The sequence below is a fragment of the Peromyscus maniculatus genome, chromosome 18 (genome assembly GCF_049852395.1).
Source record: "Peromyscus maniculatus bairdii isolate BWxNUB_F1_BW_parent chromosome 18, HU_Pman_BW_mat_3.1, whole genome shotgun sequence".
Taxonomy (NCBI): Eukaryota; Metazoa; Chordata; class Mammalia; order Rodentia; family Cricetidae; genus Peromyscus; species Peromyscus maniculatus.
In genome coordinates this window covers 50,556,193-50,580,334 of record NC_134869.1, presented here as the reverse complement: position 1 = coordinate 50,580,334, position 24,142 = coordinate 50,556,193, and the positions used below count along the sequence as shown (strand labels likewise).

General features: G+C 45.5%; 1 protein-coding gene across 12 annotated transcripts in view; it reads left to right on the top strand.

Moving 5' to 3' along the window:
- Grip1 (glutamate receptor interacting protein 1) overlaps nucleotides 1–24,142 on the top strand; it is a 667,949-nt gene that overhangs the window by 629,148 nt on the left and 14,659 nt on the right. For all 12 annotated transcript variants that reach the window (XM_076554188.1, XM_076554184.1, XM_076554182.1 and 9 more), the window contains 2 exons: nucleotides 4,060–4,293; nucleotides 22,455–22,601. In XM_076554188.1, coding sequence (XP_076410303.1) covers nucleotides 4,060–4,293; nucleotides 22,455–22,601 — 381 coding nt within the window. The remainder of the gene's footprint in view (nucleotides 1–4,059; nucleotides 4,294–22,454; nucleotides 22,602–24,142) is intronic.

Here is a 24,142-nt window from a genome sequence, read left to right as displayed (position 1 = left end):
TTTTGGTTTTGCCCTTAAGTTGACAATCACGTGGCCGTTTTTAAGAAGGCCAGTCTGTTTGATAAGCAGGCAGAATACCACTCCTTCCTGCTTTGCTGTTCATTGGAAATCTTAATTCTGTATTAACGCCACCCGAATCGGAGGAGGAATTAAGCTAGATTGTAACAGCTGGACTCTGGGCATCGGTTGCTTAAACAAAGCCTCACGTGAATCTGCTGACAGTATTCAGACTTAGTCTGGGAAGGCCTGGAATGTTTCCTTTTATGTTCTTTTAAAGTTCCTAAGCTGTAAAAAGAAAAGTGGTGAAATCCTCATTTTTGTTTTGATGCCATATGAGGTCCCCAAGTCACTCTAAGGAATGTGAATGGCACTACCGGGCGGAACTCGCGAGCCTCTAAACGGGTTACTCATCCTTACATTATTTTGCTTCTCAATTGCATGTGTGGAGACTTTACGTGATTCTAATGTTTGTGAACCTGCAAAGAGAATTCTAAAGGAAAACAGCAGTTTGAATTTATAGACACCATAGTATTACGTGGCATGAATCTTGGCTTCAGAGCACAGTTAAAGGACCTGGGTATGGATAGACTTATAAAATTTAAATTAAGATATGAGCTATTGATTTCTGTTTTATACAGTTTCCAAAAAGAGCACACTTCTTAAGTGCCGGCTGGTTTATTTAAACTTTTACCACCCCCTGTATGTAGAGTCATGAGTAGTGCAGGCTGAATCAGGAACATGGATTCATAATTCTTGAGCAAATGCACCTGCCTAACTGACTTTGGCTCCCATGCCTCCCTGTTTTGATACATTTCTCTTGTGGCACTCCTTCTTCTTAGAGCTTCGTTTACATTGTGTATATTGATGGTCCTATAAAAAGTAACTGGATGAGCCTGGGCCATTACCTGGAAGTTGAGTTAGCTCATGAAAACCACCACCATGGAAGTATGTTCCAGCAGCCCACAGGTACCTCCATAGCAGCTCTGTGTAGTGTGGTCCAGGAAATTACCAAGGAAGGAAGGAAAGGGACTGAGCTCTAAGCCAGAGAGAAGTTAAATCTTCAGTGAGGAGGAATGCTCACCAGTCATACTTACACTATTATCACAAAACCTTGAAACATTGTTTAAGTGAAGGTGTTCTCTTGATTGGGAAAGCTGCTACATTTGTATCGAAGCTTGGAATTCTGTGGATGAAATTTACCTTCAACATCAGAAGTTAAAGCAAATTGTGGGGTTTATAAACACAGATTAGCTGAAATGATTAATTAATTAATTGTGATTAAAATGAGAATTTACTACTCATTTCCATTATTGCCAGCAATAATTTAGGTTCAGCTTTAGCACTGAAGAAAATATAAAGCCTTCCCTGAGGCTAAAAATTCAAACTAAGACTTCGAGCAATTTTTAACCTCCCTCACCAGCTTTTGTGTGTATAAAACATAGGAATTGCCAAGTGGTGGCACACACCTTTAATCCGGGCACTTGGGAGGAGGCAGAGGCAGGCGGATCTCTATGAGTTCAGGACAAGCCTGGTCTACAGAGTGAGTTCCAGGACAGCCAGGGCTACACAAAGAAACCCTGTCTTAAAAAATCAAAATAAAATGCTTTAAAAACCAGACATTATAGTGATCTAATATTTACCAGAAAGATAGAGAACCTGATGTTCAATGAATACAAGAATAATCAAGTACTGAGTCTGCTGTTTCCTAACTAATGCTACTTTAACTTTTTTAACTTTAACCAGATACCTGAACCTAAATGATATTTCTACTTTAAAGCTTTTATAATCCTTTTTAGACACTGTTCATTCCCTTGACGTTTAGTGTAAGTGAGCAATCCAGTCAGGGTTTGAAAACTTGAAGGAGGAGCTCTTCTTACCTTTCCTCTTGGCCACTGGGCTCTCGTAAAACCCACTGACACTGTCTCCTCTGGCAGCTCAGACTTGTCAAAGCCAGACTGTCAGCCCTCAGACTCAGTGACGGAGTGTGTTATTTCCCACATGCTTCCTGTGGATCTCACAAAAAAAGAGAGAGAAAGAGAAAATACATATAAATAAAGCAGATAAATAGTCTAAGTAGGTAAGAACAATGGATGGACCGTCACCACTGCAGGAAAAAAAATGATCACAGGGTGCCTTCAGTTGCCACAGATTAAACACAGACGCCATGGATGTAAGTGCCATCAAATGAAAGATGCCCATGTCACCAACACAGCTGGCCACAGAGAGCTGTTAATAAGCCTCAAAAGAAAAAGGTTATTTATCGGAACTACATGATACTATAGATGCCTACATTTGGTTAAATATTAGAAATATTGGAGACTTTTTACCTGCAAAAGGGAAGTTGATGTGGCTGGAGAAGCCTGAGAGCCTGTTGGTCAAGGAACAAGACTGCACCCGGACTGCTGGGCTCCCATACCAGACTCATGACCAGTTACAGAACCTACCCAGGTGTCCCTCGTCTTCCTCCCATTGTGAAGGAATAAGACGCATAATCTCTAAAGTCTACCTATGCTGTTACTGAATATTAAGTGACACACACTATGTGCAGTGCTGGGTCATGGGCGGGGATTTGTCTGCAGCTAGAATTTCCATTCTCAAAAGCATCAGTGACGTACGTGGTCTAGTCAGAACCGGTTTGTCGGTCTTGTCTCTTTCTCATGCAGTTGTCAGATCTATGTATATCTGGGCCAATACTTGGCTGTTGTGCTTTCTTAGTGGCACACGTATACACTGAGCATCAATGGAGAGATGCAAAATCTTACATCAGACAACAAATAAAGATGCTGTTCACTTGGCAGTGTTCCCTTCAATGGGTACCGGGAGTGCCCTTGGTTCTGTTACTGCCTGTATGATCCTGGGCAAGAAAAATGCCTTGCACTTCGGTCTCCTATAAACTGGGATGAGTGAAGTGCCTACCTTCCAGACTTACACGGCTTAAGTTAATGAATACGTTCAAAAGAGTTCAACAAATCAAGCTTTGTTGCTTATAGCTTTTTTCATTAATGTAATCAAGCCACATTTTGTTTATTCTCCTGGGTGTGGACATAATTTCTGTTTCTGTAGTTTCAGGCACATTTACCAGTGCACACTTTTGTATATAAGCATCATATAAGGAATACAGAGAGGGCCACAGTCCTGTTTCAAGAATCCTGGCACCCTCTAACAAGAGAAATGTCCATTCCCATCATGATACTGCTTTCAAATCCTTTTTTTGTTCCAGTTCTGCGATCCAGGGATGTAGTCTTGCCATTGCTTATGTATTATTCAGGGAATATATTTGAAGCTGAGCAAACTTCCCTTTCATTGGTAAAAACCCAATCCAAGCCTCGCAGTTGAGCGATGATTAAATTGAGCAAATGGTTGAATCCAATATAAAAGGGTAATTTTTTTAAACCTCCCTGAGAATATCACACAAAGACCACTTCTAAGCAATACTCTGGGCCATGAGATACAGAAGCCAAATGCCAATGAATATTAAAAGATGCATCTACAAGCTTCCGGGGCAGATCATGGGACCAGAAAGAAGATGGTCTTGACAGTTCCAGGCTGGAAGTGTTAGGAGACCCCTTTGCCTCTGTATCAGTCACCCCATTCCAGTCTAAAGAAAGACTGCTTCTGTTGAGGCCAGAGGCAACATTACAGTCAGTGGCAGCCTGGCCTCCACCATGAAGCTCTTCTCTAAGACACACTGAAGGTGCCTCCATGAATTCCAGCTCTCAGAGCCAACTTGGTGGGAAGTTGGTGCTTAAAATGCAGTTTGCAGTAAACTAATGTTGGAGCTTTTCAATTTGCCTCAACATTGCTAGGGGTGGTATTTGATTAAATAAACTCAAGGGCTTAAGTACTTCCATTCGATTTGAGATGTGCATTATAAATGTAATTGCAAAGCAAGTTCCAGACTTTCGTAGTTCAGCTAGTGCGTCCATTCTCCAGCCTTTGGTTATGCCCTGAAGACACCATATTTTGACTGGGCAGAAGGAGAATTGTGCTTAATGTTGAGCAAGCAAGCCCTACCCTTCGCAATGGTTTAATTGTCTCTGAAAATTGTCAATGCCACAGGCCACAATCATGTCGGGGAGCACCATGAGTTTGAATCATGAGGCTCCAACGGCCCGCAGTCAGCTGGGGCGGCAGGCCAGCTTCCAGGAGCGGAGCAGTTCACGGCCACACTACAGCCAAACAACTCGCAGTAACACCCTGCCCTCAGACGTGGGCAGGAAGTCGGTAACCCTGAGGAAAATGAAGCAAGAAATAAAGGAGATCATGTCCCCAACTCCCGTGGAGCTTCACAAGGTCAGTAGACTTCCTCCTCCTTCCCTGATGTCGAATGTACCGGCCATTCTGCGTGACGCTGTTGCTTTGGTGCCAGCTTGGCCATGACTTCTCCTGTGGGCTCAGGCCAAGAGAGAATTCGGAGTTGAAGGACATAGCCCCAGAGACTTGCCTCTTAACACATGTCCCCTGGGAGGATTAGCCTGGAAAGTGGGGAAGACTGATGTTTCAGGTGACGTGTTTATCAAACGTTGGTCACAATCTTGCAAAAATGTGAGATCCCTATGTGGAGCTCTGATGAATTAGTCTGTGCTCCTTGGAAAGTGGATGGAAATTTACACATCTTTTGTCCGTCACCTCACTGATAAGAAACCTAAAGTTCACTGTAAGCAGGCTTACCCCTCAGTTACATGCCTACAGTAGACACGAAACTCTCAACACAACTTTAGATGTCCTGGGCCAGGGCATGTTGGACTATAATGTTTTTCACTTCCCGGAGAAAACTCCCTGTCACACTTAGCCACACCCAAGAGCTGCCTTCAGAGTTTAAGTGGCGCAGGTGTGACGGCACTGGTGGGTCCCAGGCCAACAAGAGCAGTGAGTGGCAGGGAGGTGTCTCTGGCTTCTGTAGCTAGCAATGGTACTTTATTCCTTTTTAATATGTGATGACGTACAAAAAGTAACAACCTCAACCCCACTTTTGATGAGAGCCAAGATGCTCCCTGTTGTTAATAATCTCCTAACATAATTCATTTTACTCAACAGAACACATAAGTGTCAGGTCCAAAGGAATGAACAGGCCACCACTCCCTTTTCCTATAAAGACTTCAATTTCCCTAAGTACCCTACAAAACATAGCTATTTGTTCTGTAGCTGACAGAGTATGATGGGGGCGGGGGGGGGGGGACGGGGAAATAATGTAATGAGTTAATGTAATGAGTTATGCTCTGGTTCTGGATCTTTTTAGCACACTTTGTCCATTCATTTGACATATAGACTGTGTAGCCTGTATATACACATGCCCTCAAAGGATGTACTGTCATCCTTGGGGAGTGCAACCATCTAGGAAACAGTGGGAAGTTGGGGGGGGAGAGTCAGCACAAGGACAGTAGCAAGCCTCGGAGTGCAGGAGGTGGCACTCCCCCTACTGTGAAGGAAACAGAAAAGACTTCCTAGACATAGGTATTGACTGTGCAGTGGAGGTGGAGGGTGGGAAGACATTCCAAGCACAGAAATTAGCATATGCAAAAGAATAGCAAAGAGCATAGTGTATTTCAGGCGTGAAAATGGTCTCATAGAACCAGGGTTCTTTGCATTAGGAGAATTTCAGAAAAGCAAAGATACCTCTGGCGTTTTCCAATTAGGGTCCAGATTGAGCCCCCTTGCACAGTTTATCTTATCTGTCTGGTTGTCCTAAATACATCTGCTTGGTAACTCACTCGCAGATCGACGTAGACCATCATGCCATAGGAAATCCCATGGCCACGAAATTGCAAAGGCTCCATGTTCATTGTTAATTCTGCTCTGCCAAGAGAAAACTCAACCCTCCTAGTTCCCTTGGGGAGTGGAGGGGTGAACACTGCCTTTCCCCTCTTCTCTCAGCTTCCACCCAGGTTGAGAAAATCATGCCTGTTTACCTCTTCTTCTTTAGCCTCAAAGAAATGATACCAACACGCACCGAGTACCTATTGAATTCTGTCTATCCGCTGCATATTTTTAGCTCTCCCAATAGACATTTTGAGTTGGCATGTATTAGTCTCATTTACACGATAAGGAAAGTTGCAGCATGAAATTCTCTCTCTCTCTCTCTCTCTCTCTCTCTCTCTCTCTCTCTCCTTCTCTCTCTCTTTCTCTCTCTTTCCTTCTCTCTCTCTTTCTCTCTCCCTCTCTCCTTCTCTCTCTTTCTCTCTCTCTCCTCTCTCTCTCTCTCTTTCTCTTCTCTCTCTCTCTCTCTCTCTTTCTCCCTCTCCTTCTCTCTCTCTTTCTCTCTCTCTCTCTCTCTCTCTCTCTTCTCTCCCTTTCTCTCCTCTCTCTTTCTCTCTCCTTCTCTCTCCCTCTCTCCTCTCTCTCTCTTTCTCTCTCTCCTTCTCTCTCTCTCTCTCTCTCTCTCTCTCTCTCTCTCTCTCTCTCTTCTCCCTTTCTCTCCTCTCTCTTTCTCTCTCCTTCTCTCTCTCTCTCTCTCTCTCTCTCTCTCTCTCTCTCTCTCTCTCTCTCTCTCCTCTCTCTTTCTCTCTCTCTCTCTCTCTCTCTCTCTCTCTCTCTCTCTCTCTCTCTCTCTCTCTCAGCTATCTCCTCAAAGACAGCTACTTTATGGCCCGGGAACATAAGCATCTTGTCTCCCTATCATCCCTCCACTGACAGCATTCAGCAGAAATCGTGACAGTAAACTGGATGTGGAAATTGTTGTAACTGAGAGTTTTTAGTGGGGACTCGACTCGAAATACAAATCTTATTAAAAAGAAAAACTGTATCGCTCGCTTATTCATCTAACAGTTGGCGGTGGATCAGTTGGCAAATTTGTGCACCGGTGTGTGAATGGGGTGGGGTGGGCGTGTGGGTGAGCGTGAAATCATGGGTACAAATGTGGCCCTGATGAATGTCACACTGCTTTGTCCCCTCAGTTTGTCATTTCTCCTAAAAAATGGTTATGTGCACTTCTCCTGGAGCTTGACTTTCTTCCAGACTTATCCCCAACAAAATGAGGCTCTCAGAGACTAAGCGGTGCTCTGTGATTAGAGCCCCCCCAAAGTGTCCATTTAAGATGGGGCCTGTGGGCTGGTGCTGTGGAGTTCTTGGGGTAGCTTCTGAGAACATCTCGGGTATCTTCAAGTGAATTTGGTTACCTTGAAAAACCATCTAATGCACTTGCTGCTTAGCACACCTCCAGTGGTTGGGAAGGAAATGGTCATGAACCAAAGAGACTGACCTCAGAGTAAAGACTCTTCTTGATTGTGTCTGTGTCTTACATGTGAGCATCTTTGAGTACCTGATGTCGTGGGAAAGCACACTAACACGTGAATTGTTTTAGTCAATGTTTATGGCAGTGATGGAGGATCTAATGGAAACTGATTGTGGAAGGAAAGATTCAGTTTGGTTCGTGGTTTCAGAGGATGTGGTCCATCCCAAGAGGTGTGGCATGTCTTGAGATGCTGTCTTTACATCATGGACCAGAAATGAGAGAACAATGCAGGAAACAGTCCGTGATAAAATGTTCCTACAGACCCACCACCAGCAACCTACTCCCTCCACTGAGGCACCATGTCCTAAAGTTTCCACAGCCTCCCAAAACATTGCTAGCATCTGGGATCAATCATTCGGATAGTGATGTCATGGGGACCATTATACATTCAAACCATAACATTGAGAGAGTTATCTTCCCTCTGATCCTGCCTGCTTGTCACAAACCTTTGTCAGAACTTAGGGGCAGCATGGAGAAGGAGCCACAGAACTAGGAAACTCCCCTGCCTCCCTAGGCTGAAGATAACTAGCTAGCTAGAAGTTACCTAGAGTCTGAACAAACACTGGTTTTCAGTCCCTGAAAGGTTATCATAGAGGAATTTCCCAGAGGCTACACAATCGGAGTTACCAGGGTAGGTGACACCAATGGACCTAAGCAGGCTTAGTGTCACTACTGTTTCAGTGTTTCTGGTAATTGTCACTTGCCTGAAGTTTGGATCCATTTGTGTCCAAGTTGGATCAAGACAGGATGAGTGAATAGACACATCCATACCACTGTAAGAAAGGCAAGGGAAGTGAAAAGCTCAAGCCCATCATGTAGGGGGTGGGTCACTAACATGGCCTTCATACAGAAGTGTTAGCTTGTTGGCTAGTTTCTTGACTGTGGTGGTTTACAGTTGTGGAATATTAGTGAAAGACGTGTTACATTCTTGTATGCGGTTGGATATTTGTTTAGTGATGCAAAGGTGTGTTGCATTCTTTCATGTTGCATTTGTTGAACTCTGTGAAGCTGTGTTACTATGCCTGCCTAGAACACCCGATGGGTCTAATAAAGAGCTGAACGACCAGCAGCTGGGTAGAGAGAAAGGCTAGGTGGGCCTGGCAGGCAGAGAGAATAAATACAAGGAGAAATCTTGGAAGAGGGGATCAAGGGGCAACAAAAGAAGAATGCAGGGAGCCAGCCACCCAGCTACACAGCCAGCCACAAAGTAAGAAGTAAAGAAAGGTATATAGAATAGAGAAAAATAAAAGTCCAGAGGCAAAAGGTAGACAGGATAACTTAAGAAAAGCTGGCTAGCAACAAGCCAAGCTAAGGCCAGGCATTTATAAGAAAGAGTAAGTTTTCGTGTGATTTATTTGGGAGCTGGGTGGTGGCCCCCCCCAAAGAGCCAAAAGAGTAAAGAGTAAAACAACCAACTACAGTTTACAACTGGATGGAACAGGGAGACACCTAGGATCTTCATAAACACACCTTTGGGTGTCCTAAGGCATTTCCATAAACAATCAGATAATGAGGGCTCTGAATTAACTGATGGCATAATCCATTCAAGATTCAAAATTTGAATAAGTTATGGGGAGGTGGTACAACCGTGGAAGGGGAAGCCTAGTTAGAGAAATCAGATGAGTCTTTGAAGGACACGTCTGGCCATAACATTTCTTTTTCTGTCAAGACGTGTTCTCATATAGCCCAGATGGCCTCAAACTCATTGTGTAACCTTAAATATCTGGTCCTCCTGCTTCTACCCTACAGATGTCGGGATCACAGGTATGTGTCACCATTCCTGGTTTTATGTGATGCTAGGGATGGGGCTGAGGGCTTCATGCATGTTCCATCTCTAGCCTTTTGTCCCACCATGGATGCTCCATACCTGGGCTCTGACAACCCTGGTGTGTCCTGCCTCAGTGCAGATTCAGAATCAACGCAGCCCCAAAGACTACATCCATAGGCTCTGTCACAGGAAAATGGAGTGTCTCAGCTTGCTCTCACTCCATCCTTTCCTCCTCATTTTCTACCCATGCCTTCCTTCCCTACATTCTTTTTCTCCCCCTGTCCTTCAGCTATTGAACTCATTCCAAGAGGTGCTAATAGATCCCCGGCAACAGTTTGAAAAGTAAAGGACAGTTGATTTAGAGGGGAGATGACCGTCCCTATGGGGTGCTTGTTAAAACACAGAGTCTGTGTTTTCAGGGACACTTACATTTTAGCAACACTGTCAGTGGATTCTCTTGAGGACTAAAGATTAAGAATCATGCAGGAAAGTTTTGCTAGCTCTAGATAGGTGGTTAGTCTGTTTTAATGAAATCCCAGACAACAGGGTGGCAGACGAAGAGGAAAGGGCTGTTCTGCTTCAGGCCCCAGAGGTTCTGCGTTTTATCTTTCAAATGAATTCTGCTTGGCGCTGCAGCTTATCACACTCTTTCTCTTTGCAGATAAGGAACGTGTGATCTTAGCTACAGCTCCTTGATAACCCTCCTCCTTTCCCTTTGGAATCTTAAGCATCCTTTGGTGGCCACTTGATCTGTTTCTGAGATGATTCACAGCTACACCTCCTTGCGCACCTGGAGGCAAAAACCTGCTCTTTTGCAGGATGGCAGGGTTCCCCACATCCAGCCCCGCTGAACTTTTAAAAATAATTCATATTGACACTCACTTGTCCCTGCCTCTGCCGCCACCATGCATGATCTTCAATAGAGGTATACCACTGAATTGTATGCAGCTATTTGTATTTGCCTTTTTGTAGAAGGGCTCTAAAATAATGTACCAGAGTCTTCTATTTAAGGCTGCGGATGGCGCAGCACTAGAACATTTGAGTCAGTCCTAGGAAGCTGTGTACCCTCAGATTTCCCCTCAGCCAGGTTCATCGTGCATTTGCAGTCTGAGTCTGCTTAGAGGGGCTGGTGGGGTGACGCTGTCTTCCTCCTTGGACAGAGTGCTGTGGTTAACACTGGTTTATTTTGTAGCCTTCTCCCCAAGTTAGAAACAGGCTCCAGGCTCAGCACTAGCAGGAAAAATAGAAGGGAAATACATATCTCATTCTTGCACATGAAATATATATATATATATATATATATAATTCTTGCACATGAAATACATAACTCTTTCTTGCACATACCTCTTTCTTTGCTAAATATTTGAAGCCCTCACAGCAGATCACAGGAGTCTTCATGCCAGGCACAGACCTCCAAACTGCTGGTGTAGGACCACCTGCTGTAGACGTCCATGGAAGCTAAAAGCAACGCAGTGGATGGATGGACTTGTTATCTGTAACTGCTTTGCTGGGCTCCTCTTTCTGCAGAAGTAGAGAGTGTGTGGATCTGGGTTTCCTCACTTCCGCAAACAGGGAGCTGGGCCACTTGTTAGCAGGGCCACTTGTTACAGGGGACAGAGACCTTACAAAGTCCATTCTCCCTGGTGTAGTCTGCTGCCCAAACTTGAGCAAGTGCCATAAGACCTGGAACCACCAAGGACAGACAACAAAGCCAGGAGACTGTTTACTCAGAGAATGGAGTCCAGTGGCTCCTTGTCTGTCCCTGTATCCACCTAGGACACGATACTCCCCTGTTGTGACAAGGGTAGACAATAGTGGAAACACACTTGAAGAAACCTGACTAGGACAACCAGGACCAGAGTTTGGGTTGCATGTTTCCATTAAATAGTGTCCGTGGCAATCTTCAAAATGTATGCTTTCCACTGTTTTCCCATGGTTGTGAGGCTGTTCTTTTAAACCTTAAAACAAAGTGCTTGTGTATTTACTTCAGTAACAATGACAGCAGATGACAAAGCTTGTTTCCAAGGCGATCAAGAGATGTCTTTATCAGTCCGTGGAGCAAGAGTTCTCTGGCAGCATCGCTCTGCTCGGGGACTGTCCTTGGCACACTGTCCTTTCCAAAGCGTGATGCGGAAGTCATCTGCACTCTGCCAGGCAGGGCTCCCTTGGTATGGTATCGTGTTTTGTGAGTTGTCCACCTCCACTGTCCAAGGAAGGTGAGCAAAATGGAGCTGATGTCCCCGCATCTCAGATGACCTTCAGCGGTCCTTGGAGACAGGCTTGCTAGACAGTGTAGCTTGTTGCTATTTCCGATGCTCCTTATGGCTTCTGTCATGGATCCGTCTCCCTGATGTCCCTGTGTGTCTCTGTTACCATGGATTTATAGGTTGTAGGATTTTATATCATCTATGGCATGCTCGTTTAAAACAGTGGGTTCCCTGAAGGTCATTCTGCTACACTGGTGTCCATGTTCTGGAGGAAGAGCCCTCCCTCCGTGCCTACCATATTGCTTTACCATATCACTTGTCCAGCAGTATTACAGTCCTTGAAGGCGTAACAATGTAGCTAAGGGCTTGAGTTTTTCTCTCTTTGAGATGGGATTTAGTAAACCTCCCTTGTCTGAAGGCCTTTGTGGTGTCCGTCTGCAGGAATCCATCTACAATGAGGAAATAAAATCAAGACAATTGGTAGTCTGCTCAGTGGGAGCCTGGTCAGTTCCAACTTGTCACACCCTGCCCCCCAACCCCAATGACAGTAACCTTGGGCTCTGATTCCCTCAGGCTCAGTATCAGTGGATGGTATGACTCTGACAAGAGCTGACAATTGGTTCCTGAATCACGGAGGCCCCATGTAGTTCTATAGGGAATTACACATCTGTAACGTGGGGGGGTGGGGAATTAGGAAGGCCTAAGAGCTGGAGAAGCCAGGCTAGAGTGACCACAGGTCTAGGGAGCAGAGGTTGAATGCAGAGTGTTGATGCCATGAGCAAGCATCAGACGGTTCTGAGAAGAGACACAGGGAACTGGTGCCCATGCACACAGCCAGCCAACTCAGAAGCAGCTGGCCGAGTAGTCAACCCAGAGGCGTAGCAGGCCATTGCTAGGAGATCATCAGCTCCTGTGGCTGGGTTGAATGCTCTGATTTTTGTTTTGATTTGGTTGGTTTTTTTTGTTTTTTGTTTTGTGTGTGTGTGTGTGTGTGTGTGTGTGTGTGTGTGTGTGTGTGTGTGTGTGTGTACTGAATGCCTTATGAAGGTGCTCTGTGGTGAACCAGAAAGGCAATTGTTAATAAACCACAGTCCTTCTAAAGGGTCACCCTCTCTCAGTTGGGACTAAATTCTCCAGAACCAAGTCAGCCCCATTGCCAACACATAGAGCCGGAATCCTGGATCCTGATCTCACAGCCCAGCCCTCGATGCCACAGGATGCCAAAGAACAGCAGGAGGTAATGTCAGAAGCAGGAGTGATATCAGAAGCAGCTGGCCTTTTCTGTCCTCTGCCAAGGGTGCTCCCCTGATGGAAGCAGCAGGTGCCTTTCTGACCCAATTTGTTTGGAAACCAGGCACTTTCTAGTGACCTAAACAAGATCCGCTTCCTCTTGGACTGGGGAGTAGTTTACGACGATGGAGTCTTACGTTTTATTTTATTTTTCTCCAAGATCTGCAGGTAAGGTAGGCCCATCCTCAGACCTGGCATTGCTTGAAACATGTCTTGCTTAAAGGACACATGGATGCCCAGTACTGGCTGCCGGGAGTAATCCCAAGTGCCTCCTGGCTTCCAAGGAAATCAGCGCCATCTTCAAGAACTAGGTGTTGCTTTGATTGTCGCAAAAGACTGAGCTAGAAGAAGGCTGTCGGGCCCGAGGAACTGATTCCAGGGTGGCTGTCACTTACTGTGACTTGCTCGAGAGGCTACACTCAGTTTGCCCTTGAACGGGGATGAATTGGCTGCGGGTAAAGCATCAGGCATGGGCTTTCCGATCTCTACCTGAGGACATGGTTCAGACAAGCAGGTTGACTTGCTTAAAAACGTAAGATGAGGCCCAACTTGAATCTCGGTAGTCCCCCCGCCCCTGGGATAGCTCCTGCTCAGGCATTAGACTCTGAAGCAACCGCATCAAGAATGAAGTCACAGAATTGGACCCAAGTCCATTGAACACAAGTTCCCTTACTCAGTTTTGTTTAAGTGGTAGGTTGGCTCTTTTAGAACAGAAAAACATTTTGACTGTGTTAATGCCTCAGTTTCCCCAGAGGCCTCCCCTGAATAGGGATTCTACAAGATAAACTGTGCTGGAGTGGGCTAGAATAGAAGGCAAAACCTGCCGGCTTCTAGGTGGCCATCTTTGGAGATCAGAATTATGTGTGATGTTCCTGGGAAGCCACAAGAGGGCACACGTGAGAAGAACTATGGGGAACGTGATGCATGATTGTCTTTTGTTTGTTGGGCAGTTGAAAATGAATAAAGGCTGCCTAGCCAGCGAGAAGATTCTATATCCAAACAGAAATCCTGATTGGGTAGAAGACACCCAGCAAATGAGGTCAGATATTCCAGTATTGGATCCTAGCCTGTTTGCATTAGATCAAAGGAGTCACTCCATCGTCTCCAAGGCTCAGTGACCTCATTAGAAGAAAGGATGATTTTCTTGCACAGAGTTATCAGAAGTTCAAAAGGAATCATAGCAAGAAAGTGCCTGGATAAGGCTTCGACTGTGGGTAGAGGAGATATGGATAAAACCTCAGAATCCTTAGAAATGTAGGGGTGCCCAGAAATAAATCAAGTCACCACTAGCGATCTCCAGGCAAGCAGAGCTGCATGGTATGAGTTATTGTGGCTATTTTGAGAGCAGCCAGCCTGTGTTTCCCACCAGCATATTATTAATTTCTGGGGTCTTTTATGTGATTCTAAAATAATTAACTTAATTTGTGTTAATTTACTATTCCTGAGCAATCTCCAAGGGAAGGATAGAGCTGGCCATTAAAATTCAGTATCTTCTAGCCACGAGACATCTTCCCACAGAAACCTTGGTTTCTGTTTTAGAACAGTTAGTAGCCCCTCATCCTCAACAGTTGGCCATCGAGATGCACCCTGTGTGAGGGTCAGGAAAGTAAAGGGTCTTAGCCAGCAACCGGGTCTCAGAACCTCACAAGCTCACCTACCAGCCCACCATGCTGACATTCCCCCTCAGTGTTCCAGTTAACATGTTGATGTTGGCAGTTTGGATGTCACTCTCTGTTGAGCACTGTCTTAGTGTCCGGTGGCTGTGAAGAGATGCCATGGCCGTGGCAACTCTTATACAGCATTTGATGTGCCTGACTTACAGTTCAGAGGTTTAGTCCATGGCCATCATGGTGGAGAACGTGGCAGTACACAGGCAGGCATGGTGCTGGAGAAGTAGCTGAGAGTCCTACATCTGGATCCACAGGCAGTAGGAAGAGAGAGACTCTCACCTAGGAATGAGCTTTTTGTATTTTGTTTTTTTGTTTGTTTGTTTTGTTGTTGTTGTTTATTGTTATTTTGTTTGCTCAAAAGACAGGGTGTCTCTGTGTAGCCTTGGGTGTCCTGGAACTCTGTAGACCAGGCTGGCCTGAACTCAGAAATCTACCTACCTCTGCCTCCTAAGTGCTCGGATAGGCTTTTTGAAACCTCAAAGCCCATGCCCAATGATGCACTTCCTCCAACAGGCCACACCTCCTGATCCTTTCAAATAGTGTTACTCCCTGGTGAACAAGTATTCTAATCTACGAGCCTATGGGGGCCATTCTCATTCAAACCACCACAAGCCCCTCCCAGGTTCTGGCCTGTAGATACCTAAGAACCAAAAGCCAGTTGAGCAATGAAGACTATTGCAACTCCAGGTCCATTCTCCAAATGCAAGGGTTCTGGATGATGGTGTTGGAAAACATGCCTCAGCTGGAAGACTAAAGTGGGCTTTCTAATTTCCATCATGAGCTTCAGCTTGTCTCTTTCAGGGTACCTCAGGGCAGATGGATGCTGATTTTCTTACTTCTTCCTCGGCCAATCATAGGGAAGCCACGGGGATGCACAATGTAGCAAGTTTCAAGTAACATGGCGCTCAACAGAACACACTGGTGCTTAGGAGTGGGAGGAATAGTCCCTCCACAGGAATGCTGCTTAGCACATGGAGAACATGGCTAGAATAAAGAAGAAAATGACTAAGAAATAAAATGCCCACTGAGCCAAGGAACAGCGCATCGGCAGGGGCCTCGAGAATAGAGATTTCACCTACCAGTAAACGGGTCGGTCCATCAACATTCTATTGGCTCTTTGCCCTCTCCCCTTTCCCACCGCCTGCTTTTTCTCCCCTTGGGAATAAGACGTAGAAGCCCCCCTTCTAACCAAGGATTGGGTGTGGTAGCTGATTCCAGACGAGGGACAGGAAGTATTCAAGATGCGTCTGTGACAACTTGTGCTAGAAAACACAGATCCTGTCAGAACAACGGGTCCTGGGAAAAGGATCATGGGTCAGCATGAAGGACAGTCAACATGAAGGACACTCTATTTTTTCCAAACGCAAATGCATTTGAGCATCCAAATGAACACTGATACAGTTGAACGCAACAAATATGAAAAGCTGCATAGGTTCAACTGATCCTTTACAACAAAAGTACCCGCCCTCAAATAGTCTCATTGAGACATTACTGGAAGTACTTAGCACATTACTTTTATGTTCTAAAATTGAATTCACATTTATTCTGCTTTTCATGTACTGACTGTATATCCAAGTAATCAGACAAGACTAACTGAAGGGAGAATTCTGTTTTTACAGAGTAATTCTAGCTACTACATATATGTGATGGCTTGAAAGAAAACGGCCCCCAAAGGGAGTGGCACTACTAGGAGGTGTGGCCTTGTTGGAGTGGTTGTGGTCTTGTTGGAGGAAGTGTGTCACTGTGGAGGCGGCCTTTGAGGTCTCTTATGTGCTCAAGCCACGCCCAGTGAGCCAGACCACTTCCTGTTGCCTGCAAGAGGTAGCTCCTTCTCCAGCACCAGGTCTGCCTGCTGCCATCTCCCACCACGATGACAATGGACTGAAGCTCTGAACTGTAGGCCAGCCCCAATGAAATGTTTCCTTTATAAGAGTTGCTGTGGTCATGGTGCCTCTTCACAGCAATAGAAACCCTAAGACAGCATAGAAAACTGGCAGTACTAGAAAAGTAATTCCTTGCAACCCCAATGAAATTGTTGATTCAGACACAGGTGTCTGTTGGTGAACTATGAGACTGGACATGGATCAATAAGGCGGTGTGATATCATGGGAAGCCACTGTACCCCTATGATCTGTTTGTGCTCCCCACATATCCTGGCTGCGTCAATCACCAGAGCTAATTTCTGTTTAATGTGATGTGTGGAGTCGAAGAACATTCTACAGGTAGAGGACATGGCTGCAGTGATGCAGTTAGCTGCTTCCCCCATCCCATGTTCTCACGTTTCGTGGTTTCAATTGTCTGTGGCCAACTGTGATCTGAAGCTATCAAGTGGAAAACTCCAGAAATAAAACATTCGTCAGATTGTGAAGTTTACACCATACTCAGTAGCATGATGAAATCTCACACCCTCCCACTGAAGATGTGACTCCTCCCTTTTCCCAGCATAGTCATACCCCAAATGCATCTTGCCCGTTAGTGACTAAGTCGTTGTCTCTGGTGGCTAATCTTGGTCATTAACTTGATACACCCAGGAAAAGGGAACCTTAGTTGAGGAATTACCTCCATCAGATTGGCCTGGGGACACGTCTACAGTACATTTTCTCATGATAATTGATGTGGATGGCACCCACTGTGGATGGTGCCGTGCCTGGAAGGTGGGCCTGAGCTATATAAGAAAGGTAGCTGAACAGGAGCCTAGGAGTAAGACAGTAGCAGTGCTCCGCCATGGTCTCTGCCTTGGTGCCACGCCCCAGGCTCCTGCTTTGAGTTCCTGTCTTGGCTTCCCTCCATGATGGTCTATAACTTGTAATCCAAATAGACTCCTCCAAGTTACTTTTAGTCACAGCAACAGAAAAGAAACCCCGAATACCATCTTATCGGGTTAACTGTGAAGGTATCCATGTTCTTGTAGATAGTATTCGGTGCTCTCTCTATGGTTTCAGACATCCACAGTCTTGGAATGGAATCCCTCTTGGATTAGGGTCTACTGTAAGTCAGTAGCACTAGGGAAAGTGGACAGGAATGTGCCTTGCACAAGAGGAAATATGGAGCCTAGCACAAAGGCAATGAGTGGCCCTTGTTGGGATCCTGATGATTTAATAAACTTGTGTGGGGCTCTGGGGAAGATGGTTCAGTGGGTAAAGTACTTGCCATGCAATTGTGAGGACCTGAGTTCAAATCCACAGACCCGCATAAAGCCAGGTGTGGTGAGCCCACTGCTCCTACGGTGGGGGGGGGGGGTAGCAGAAGGAGAATCCTTGGAAACGGTGGGTCAGACATCCTGGTAAACACAGGAGAAAACAGAGCAACTCCATCTCAGAAACAAAGTAGAAGATGAGACTCAACAACCAGTGTGGTTCTCTGACCTGTACCCAGGCACAGTGGCACAATCACATCCATATTCACACGTAGAAACATGTACAGGTACATGTGCACACATCCACACATACTTTTTGAGATGATTTGGGAAATGATGGCCTAGGTACTGGAGAATAGCCAATAATTAAGTCCAATTTGTGTCAGTGAATTAATAACATCTGGGATCTATATAAAATCTATCATATGTTTATGTTCTATATAGCTACACCCTGTGTGTGCTTTGTCTAATTTTCTATAACAGGCGTAGTTTTTATGATATACTTAGTAACTGACACATGCTATTTACATGTTTTGGGGGGAAGATACTGTTACAATAGTTTGATACATGTATTCAGTGTGTGATGATCAAATCAAGATAATTAGCATCACTCTCTCCTCACACATTATTTCTATGTGATAAGAACCTTCAGACGTTTCCGATTATTTTGAAGTACACGATACGTTGTTGTAGACTCTTTCCTTACTCCACAGAACACTGGAAGTCACTGGTCCTGTCTCGTCATGGCTGGACACCTACTACCTGACCCTTCCCAGGCCCCTTCCCTGTTCTTGTGGCCACTCTTCTTCACTCAGATCAGCATTTCAGCTCGCACCAGTGAGTGCTCCCATGAGACACTGGTCTGGTTTGTGCCTGATTTACATATTCAAGGTGATGTTTTCCAGTTCCATCAATATAACCAAAAGGGATAGGATGTAGTTCCGACAGCTGAATAATCTTCCACACTCTCTTTATTCACTCATGGGTTGGCAGCTGATTGGTTGGTCTCACATCTCAGCTGTTGTGTCCAGTACTAGAATAAACAAGGGACTATGCATATTTGTGATATAATAAATCCATGTACTTTGGAAATTCCAGCATTGGGATCGTCGAGTCTCATGGAATTCTACTTTCAGTTTTTGAGAAACTTCCCTAATGATCTATACAACGGCTGAACTGATTTACATTACCCCCAGCAGTGTGTATGATAGGCTCCTCTTCCCTCAAATCTTGACAGCATCTCTTTTCTATGTCTTTTTAGAATGACCCTTCTAACTGAGGGTACTTCTCATCCTGGTTTTAATTTGCATCTCTGGTAATGGGTCATGTTGTGCATTCTTCCTGATGCTCATTAGCCGTTTCTTTATTTGAGAGCTGTCAATTCAGAAGAAAGTGAGCAGCTCCTGGGAGACACATACTACAGTCTGACATTCCTCCAAAAATACTCTCCCAAGGAAATAAAGATGAACGTGACTGAAGTCAATGCACTTCATGACAGTTGCTGCCACTGGGTGATGGGCGGAGGGAGTCCTGGCGCTCTGGCATCTTTATTTTAAAAGATACTTGAAGTTGATTTTTTCTTATTTTTTATTATAAGAACATTTCTCCCTTCTCTTTCCTCCCTCCAAACCCTCCCATACACCCCTCCCCACTCTCCTTCAAATCCAAGGCCTCTTCTCTCATTAATTATTACTTCATGTATATATGCATATATGTATACGTACATATTCTTCAATGTAACCTACGCAGTCCATATACTGTTACCTGTATGTATGTTTTCAGCGCTGACCGTTTGGCACAGATTACCAGTTGTCACACTCTTCCCTGGGGAAGGCCACCCCACCCTCTCCAGCTTTTCTCAGTTGCTTGTGGTTCTTTGTGTAGAACTGAGTCCTCATGGGCTTTTCCAAGCCCACTTTGTCATGTATGTAAAGTCTCACCAATGTGACTGCCTACACAGGAGCTGATACTTTATTATTAAAAAAAAAAAAAGTGTTTTCCCGGGGCTTAAGAGGTGGCTCAGGAATTAGGAAGACTTGCAGCTCTTGCAGAAGACCCAGATTTGATCCCCAGCACCCACATGACCACCTGTAACTCCAGTTTCTGGGAATCTGACACCCTTTTTATGCTTCTGCGGGCACCAGGCCCCCACATGGGACACATACATGCATGCATGCATGCAAAATGCTCCTATACGGGACACATGCATGCATGCAAAATGCTCCTATATGGGACACATGCATGCATGCATGCATGCATGCAAAATACTCCTATACATAAAATAAAATGAAACTTTAAAAGTTTAACTTCCTCCAGTAAAAAATGCAGATATCGCCCATCTTATGGCCTGAGACAAAAACATAATTACAGAAGGTCTTAACTATTTTTTGTGTTGTCTTTGTTTGTTTGGATTTGAGGGAAAGGTTGTTAGGGTTGGCAGTGTTGGGATGGACCCTTGGGCCTTAGACATCCTAAGTAGTCTCACATTGAGCTATACCACCCAATGAATAAAGCATTTTTTTCTTGATGTTCAAGAAATTTATTATCATCCCCTTATTATTTTCTATTTTTTATTTAAAATTTTTTAAATTCATTTTATGTACCAACCACAGATCCCCCTCTCATCCCTCCTCCTGCTCCCTCCTGACCTCTCCCCCTCTAATCCACTCCCCATCTCCTCCTACAAAAGGGTAAGGCCTCCCATGGGGGGACAGCTAAGCCTGGTACATTCAGTTGAGGCAGGACCAAGCCCCTCCTCACTGCATCAAGGCTGAGCAAGGCATCCCACCATAGCCAATGGGTTCCAGAATGCCAGCCCATGCACAAGGGATAGATCCTGATCCCCCTGCCAGGGGCCCCTCCAACAGACCCAGCTACACAACTGTCTCCCATATGCAGAGGGCCTAGTCCGGTCCTAGTCAGGTTCCACAGCTGTCAGTCTAAAGTCCCTGAGTTCCTACGAGCTTGGTTCAGTTGTCTCTGTAGATTTCCCCATCATGATCTTGACACCCCTTGCTGATACAATCCCTCTTCCCTCTCTGCGACTGGACCCCCGGAGCTCTGCCTGGTGGTTGGCTCTGGATCTCGGCCTCTGCTTCCATCAGTAACTGTCATCGTAGAAAAAAAGCATTTAAAAGAAATGCATTAATAAGGCAGTATGTGGTCAAAAGAACAGAGCTTTGCAGTCAGAACCCTTATTTTGAAGTAGTTTTCTGTTGTTTGCTTTCTCTTTGATCTTGGATAAGTTTCCATCCCTCTCTGAGTTCCTGTCTAAATGTCCTGCTACACACACACACACACACACACACACACACACACACACACACACACACACACACACCTTATTCAGTTCCAAGCCTTCCTTTAGGATATGCCTGGGGGAAAGAGACCAGGAAGGATGGGATATTTATATACTTACCATAATTCCAGGACCCAGATGCCATCAATTACAAAACACTGTCCAATTTGAGACATTTAAAAATGTAAACAAGTACGAATGCCTTCACTGAAGCAGCAGAGTAAGCATTCTGGCCGCTGGTGGCGTATGCTGGTTAAGCTCTGGGTGTCTGGATTCTGACAGACCTGACCCCACCATTCATTGCCTTCGTGGTCTTGGGAAGATTACTTACCCTCTATAAAATCGAATTCCATCACCTGTAAAATGACCATAACCACAGAGCTGGCTGGTAAATAGTATTGACCCAGAAAGCTTGATTTTTTTTTTTTAAGCTTTCTATCGAGTGAAATAAAATCCCCAAACTGACCACTTTTGTATTTCCTTTCAGTAGTCCATAACTCTCCTCAGTCGAATAATTGGATATAAAAATCTAAACCTGTTATACAAGGTCTAGCTGTCATGTTTGCCTTGTATAGCTCTGAGGGGTTTGTTTGTTTCTACTATTTGACAGGAATCCGTGCGTGTGTGTGTGTGTGTGTGTGTGTGTGTGTGTGTGTGTGTGTGTGTGTGTGACGATTAGTTTGTGAAGTAAGCCCAAATCCTTGTTGAAATGTGGTCAGATTTTGGATGACACCCAATAAACCTTAATAAAAACAGCAGTGGCCACCTCCTAGCCCGCATGGACATAGAGTGCTGACTGAAGAGACTGCGTGTGCGTTTGGATCCCGCTTCTGTCGTTCACTCCTTTGGTTGATGTACACATGGTTTGCTCTTTCCACCTCAGACTGCCTCTTGCAGGTGACCAGAGGGAGAAGTGAGGCTGGGGGGAAGCTGTCAGGAGCTGCCCTCGGGTGTGGTACCTGGGTATCATTTATAGCATGGAGGGTAGACACCCTGAGCTGCTCAAAAAAACCCTGGGCAAGTTAAGAGAAATGGTCAAGCTGTGTCCCCAAGGAACGCTTGTTATAGGAATGCCTGGAGGTGTTTTAGAAAGCTCTTTGTTGATGAGGCTCTGTGGGGTATCTCCGCAAATAAAATAGTGCAAGTTTTAGCCCTGGTTCAAAGGGGGTGTGGAATACAGCACTTAGCAGAGCGCCAGGCTGGTGGGAAGCAGAAAAGGTTTATTTTTCAACATCACTCATCCCCGGCTTCTCCCCAACCTGGGGGCTACGCCAGGGAGACATTAGACGTCAGCCTGCCCTCTGGGTCCTGGACCTGATGACTGCAACTTGAAAGGAGGAGGCGGTGCTGAGTCTGAGGAGTTGGATCCGTGGGTGGATGGGTTACAGCAGTGTTTGCCATGGAAGCATGAGGGCCGGAGTTCGGATCCCCAGCACCCAAGTAAAAGCCAGGTGTGGCAGTGCATGTTGGTAACCCCAGTACCGGTTGGGGGACAGGAAGGGATAAGGGGCTGACTTGGAGACAGGGGAAGTGACAGGCCTGCATGGTTAGTCAGCCTTGCTGAAACACAGCAAGCCCCGGGTCCAGTGAGAGAGCCTGTCTCGGGAGGATGCAGCAGGGGATGACGGATCAGAGTATCCAGGTACCTGACCTTGTCGTCTGGCCTGCACACATGCGTGCAAACCACACATGCACAGAGAGACACGCAATACACATGCACACACATATATACACACACAAATATACACGCACACACTTTTTCCCCCCCAAAGGATGAGGTACAATAACAATAAAAAAGAAAGATACGACTCATTTCTCCTCCTCTGACAGCTCTCACGTGTCCACACTTTCCAGGTGACCTTATACAAGGACTCCGGCATGGAGGACTTCGGGTTCAGTGTGGCAGACGGCCTGCTGGAGAAAGGAGTGTATGTCAAAAATATCCGCCCAGCCGGGCCAGGGGATCTCGGCGGCTTGAAGCCCTATGACAGGCTCTTACAGGTAAGGCCTCAGAGGGAGTCCTGAACCCTTGCCCCTGACCTACAGGCAGCAGCAGCATCTTCCACATTCTCCTTCATCCCTGGACCCTTTGTTTCCCCTTCTGTTCTTGTAATTCAACTGTGACACTCGCAGCAGTGAATGGTTGGATAAAAAATTCAACTTCAGCTGGGTGGTGGTGGCTCATGCCTTTAATCCCAGCACTTGGGAGGCAGAGGTAGGCAGATCTCTGTGAGTTCGAGGCCAGCCTGGTCTACAGAGCAAGATTCAGGACAGGCACCAAAACTGGACAAAGAAACCCTGTCTCGGAAAAACCAAAAAAAAAAAAAGAAAAGAAAAGAAAAGAAGAGAAAAAAAGAAAAAGAAAGAGAATTCTACTTCAGCTTCCTGCAGTTTCTGACCTGGGCTGTCCTTTCCCGTCTAAATGTTCATTCTTCAAACCTCAGCCTAGATATGGCCTCGAGCTCATTGACCAGCCGGCCAAACCAAACCACTGAGCCCCAGGGTCAATAAGAGACCCTGTCTCAATAAAAAGGTGGAGAGCGATGGAGGAGGACACCTGATATCTTGTCACTGACCTCCACACCCATGCTCACATGCATGCACATGTACCTGCCTGCAAAAAAAACACACATTCACATGAACATGTGCCTACAAGACACATGCACACACACACACATAAACATGTGCCTACAACACAGAGAAAAGTGATATAATATTATTATAGATGAATGGGACATGGTGGGGAAGCAGGTGTTCACAAGGGGACCAGGGAGACCTATCCAGTCTTTCATAAGTTCAGCACATCCCTATGGGACCTAAGTTCGTAACTTTGATCTGTTGCTTAGAAATGATGTTCCAGCCAGGGCCAAAGGTATCTGGAAGGACGGGGTTAGATCAAGTTACCCGTGGTGAGCATCTGGCCAGAAGGGGAAGAGAACCGTGGAGGAATTCTGGCAGCATCAGGAAACAGGAAAATATTAGAGGCTCAAAGCAGAGTGAAGCAGGGCATGTCATGAGAAACAATGGCCCCACTTGACTTGGGCTTTGAGTACTAGAGTAGCCAGCAAGCCTGGCTTCGGGGGCAGTGACAGGGATTTGGGTCTTTGACATGGGGAATGGTTCAAAGACAAATGTTGTTCGAGTCTTAGATGATCTTTTAATAAAAAGCCCAGAGCCAGAAATCAGGGTGAGCCGGGCGGTGGTGGCGCACGTCTTTAATCCCAGCACTCGGGAGGCAGAGGCAGGTGGATCTCTGTGAGTTCAAGGGCAGCCTGGGCTACAGAGTGAGTCCCAGGAAAAGGCGCAAAGCTACACAGAGAAACCCTATAAAAGAAAGAAAAAAAGAAAGAAAGAAAGAAAGAAAGAAAGAAAGAAAGAAAGAAAGAAAGAAAGAAAGAAAGAAAGAAAAAGAAGAAAGAGAAAGAAAGAGAGAAAGAGAGAAAGAGAAGGAGAAGGAGAAGGAGAAGGAGAAGGAGAAAGAGAAAGAGAAAGAGAGAAAGAAAAAGAAAGAAAGAAAGAAAGAAAGAAAGAAAGAAAGAAAG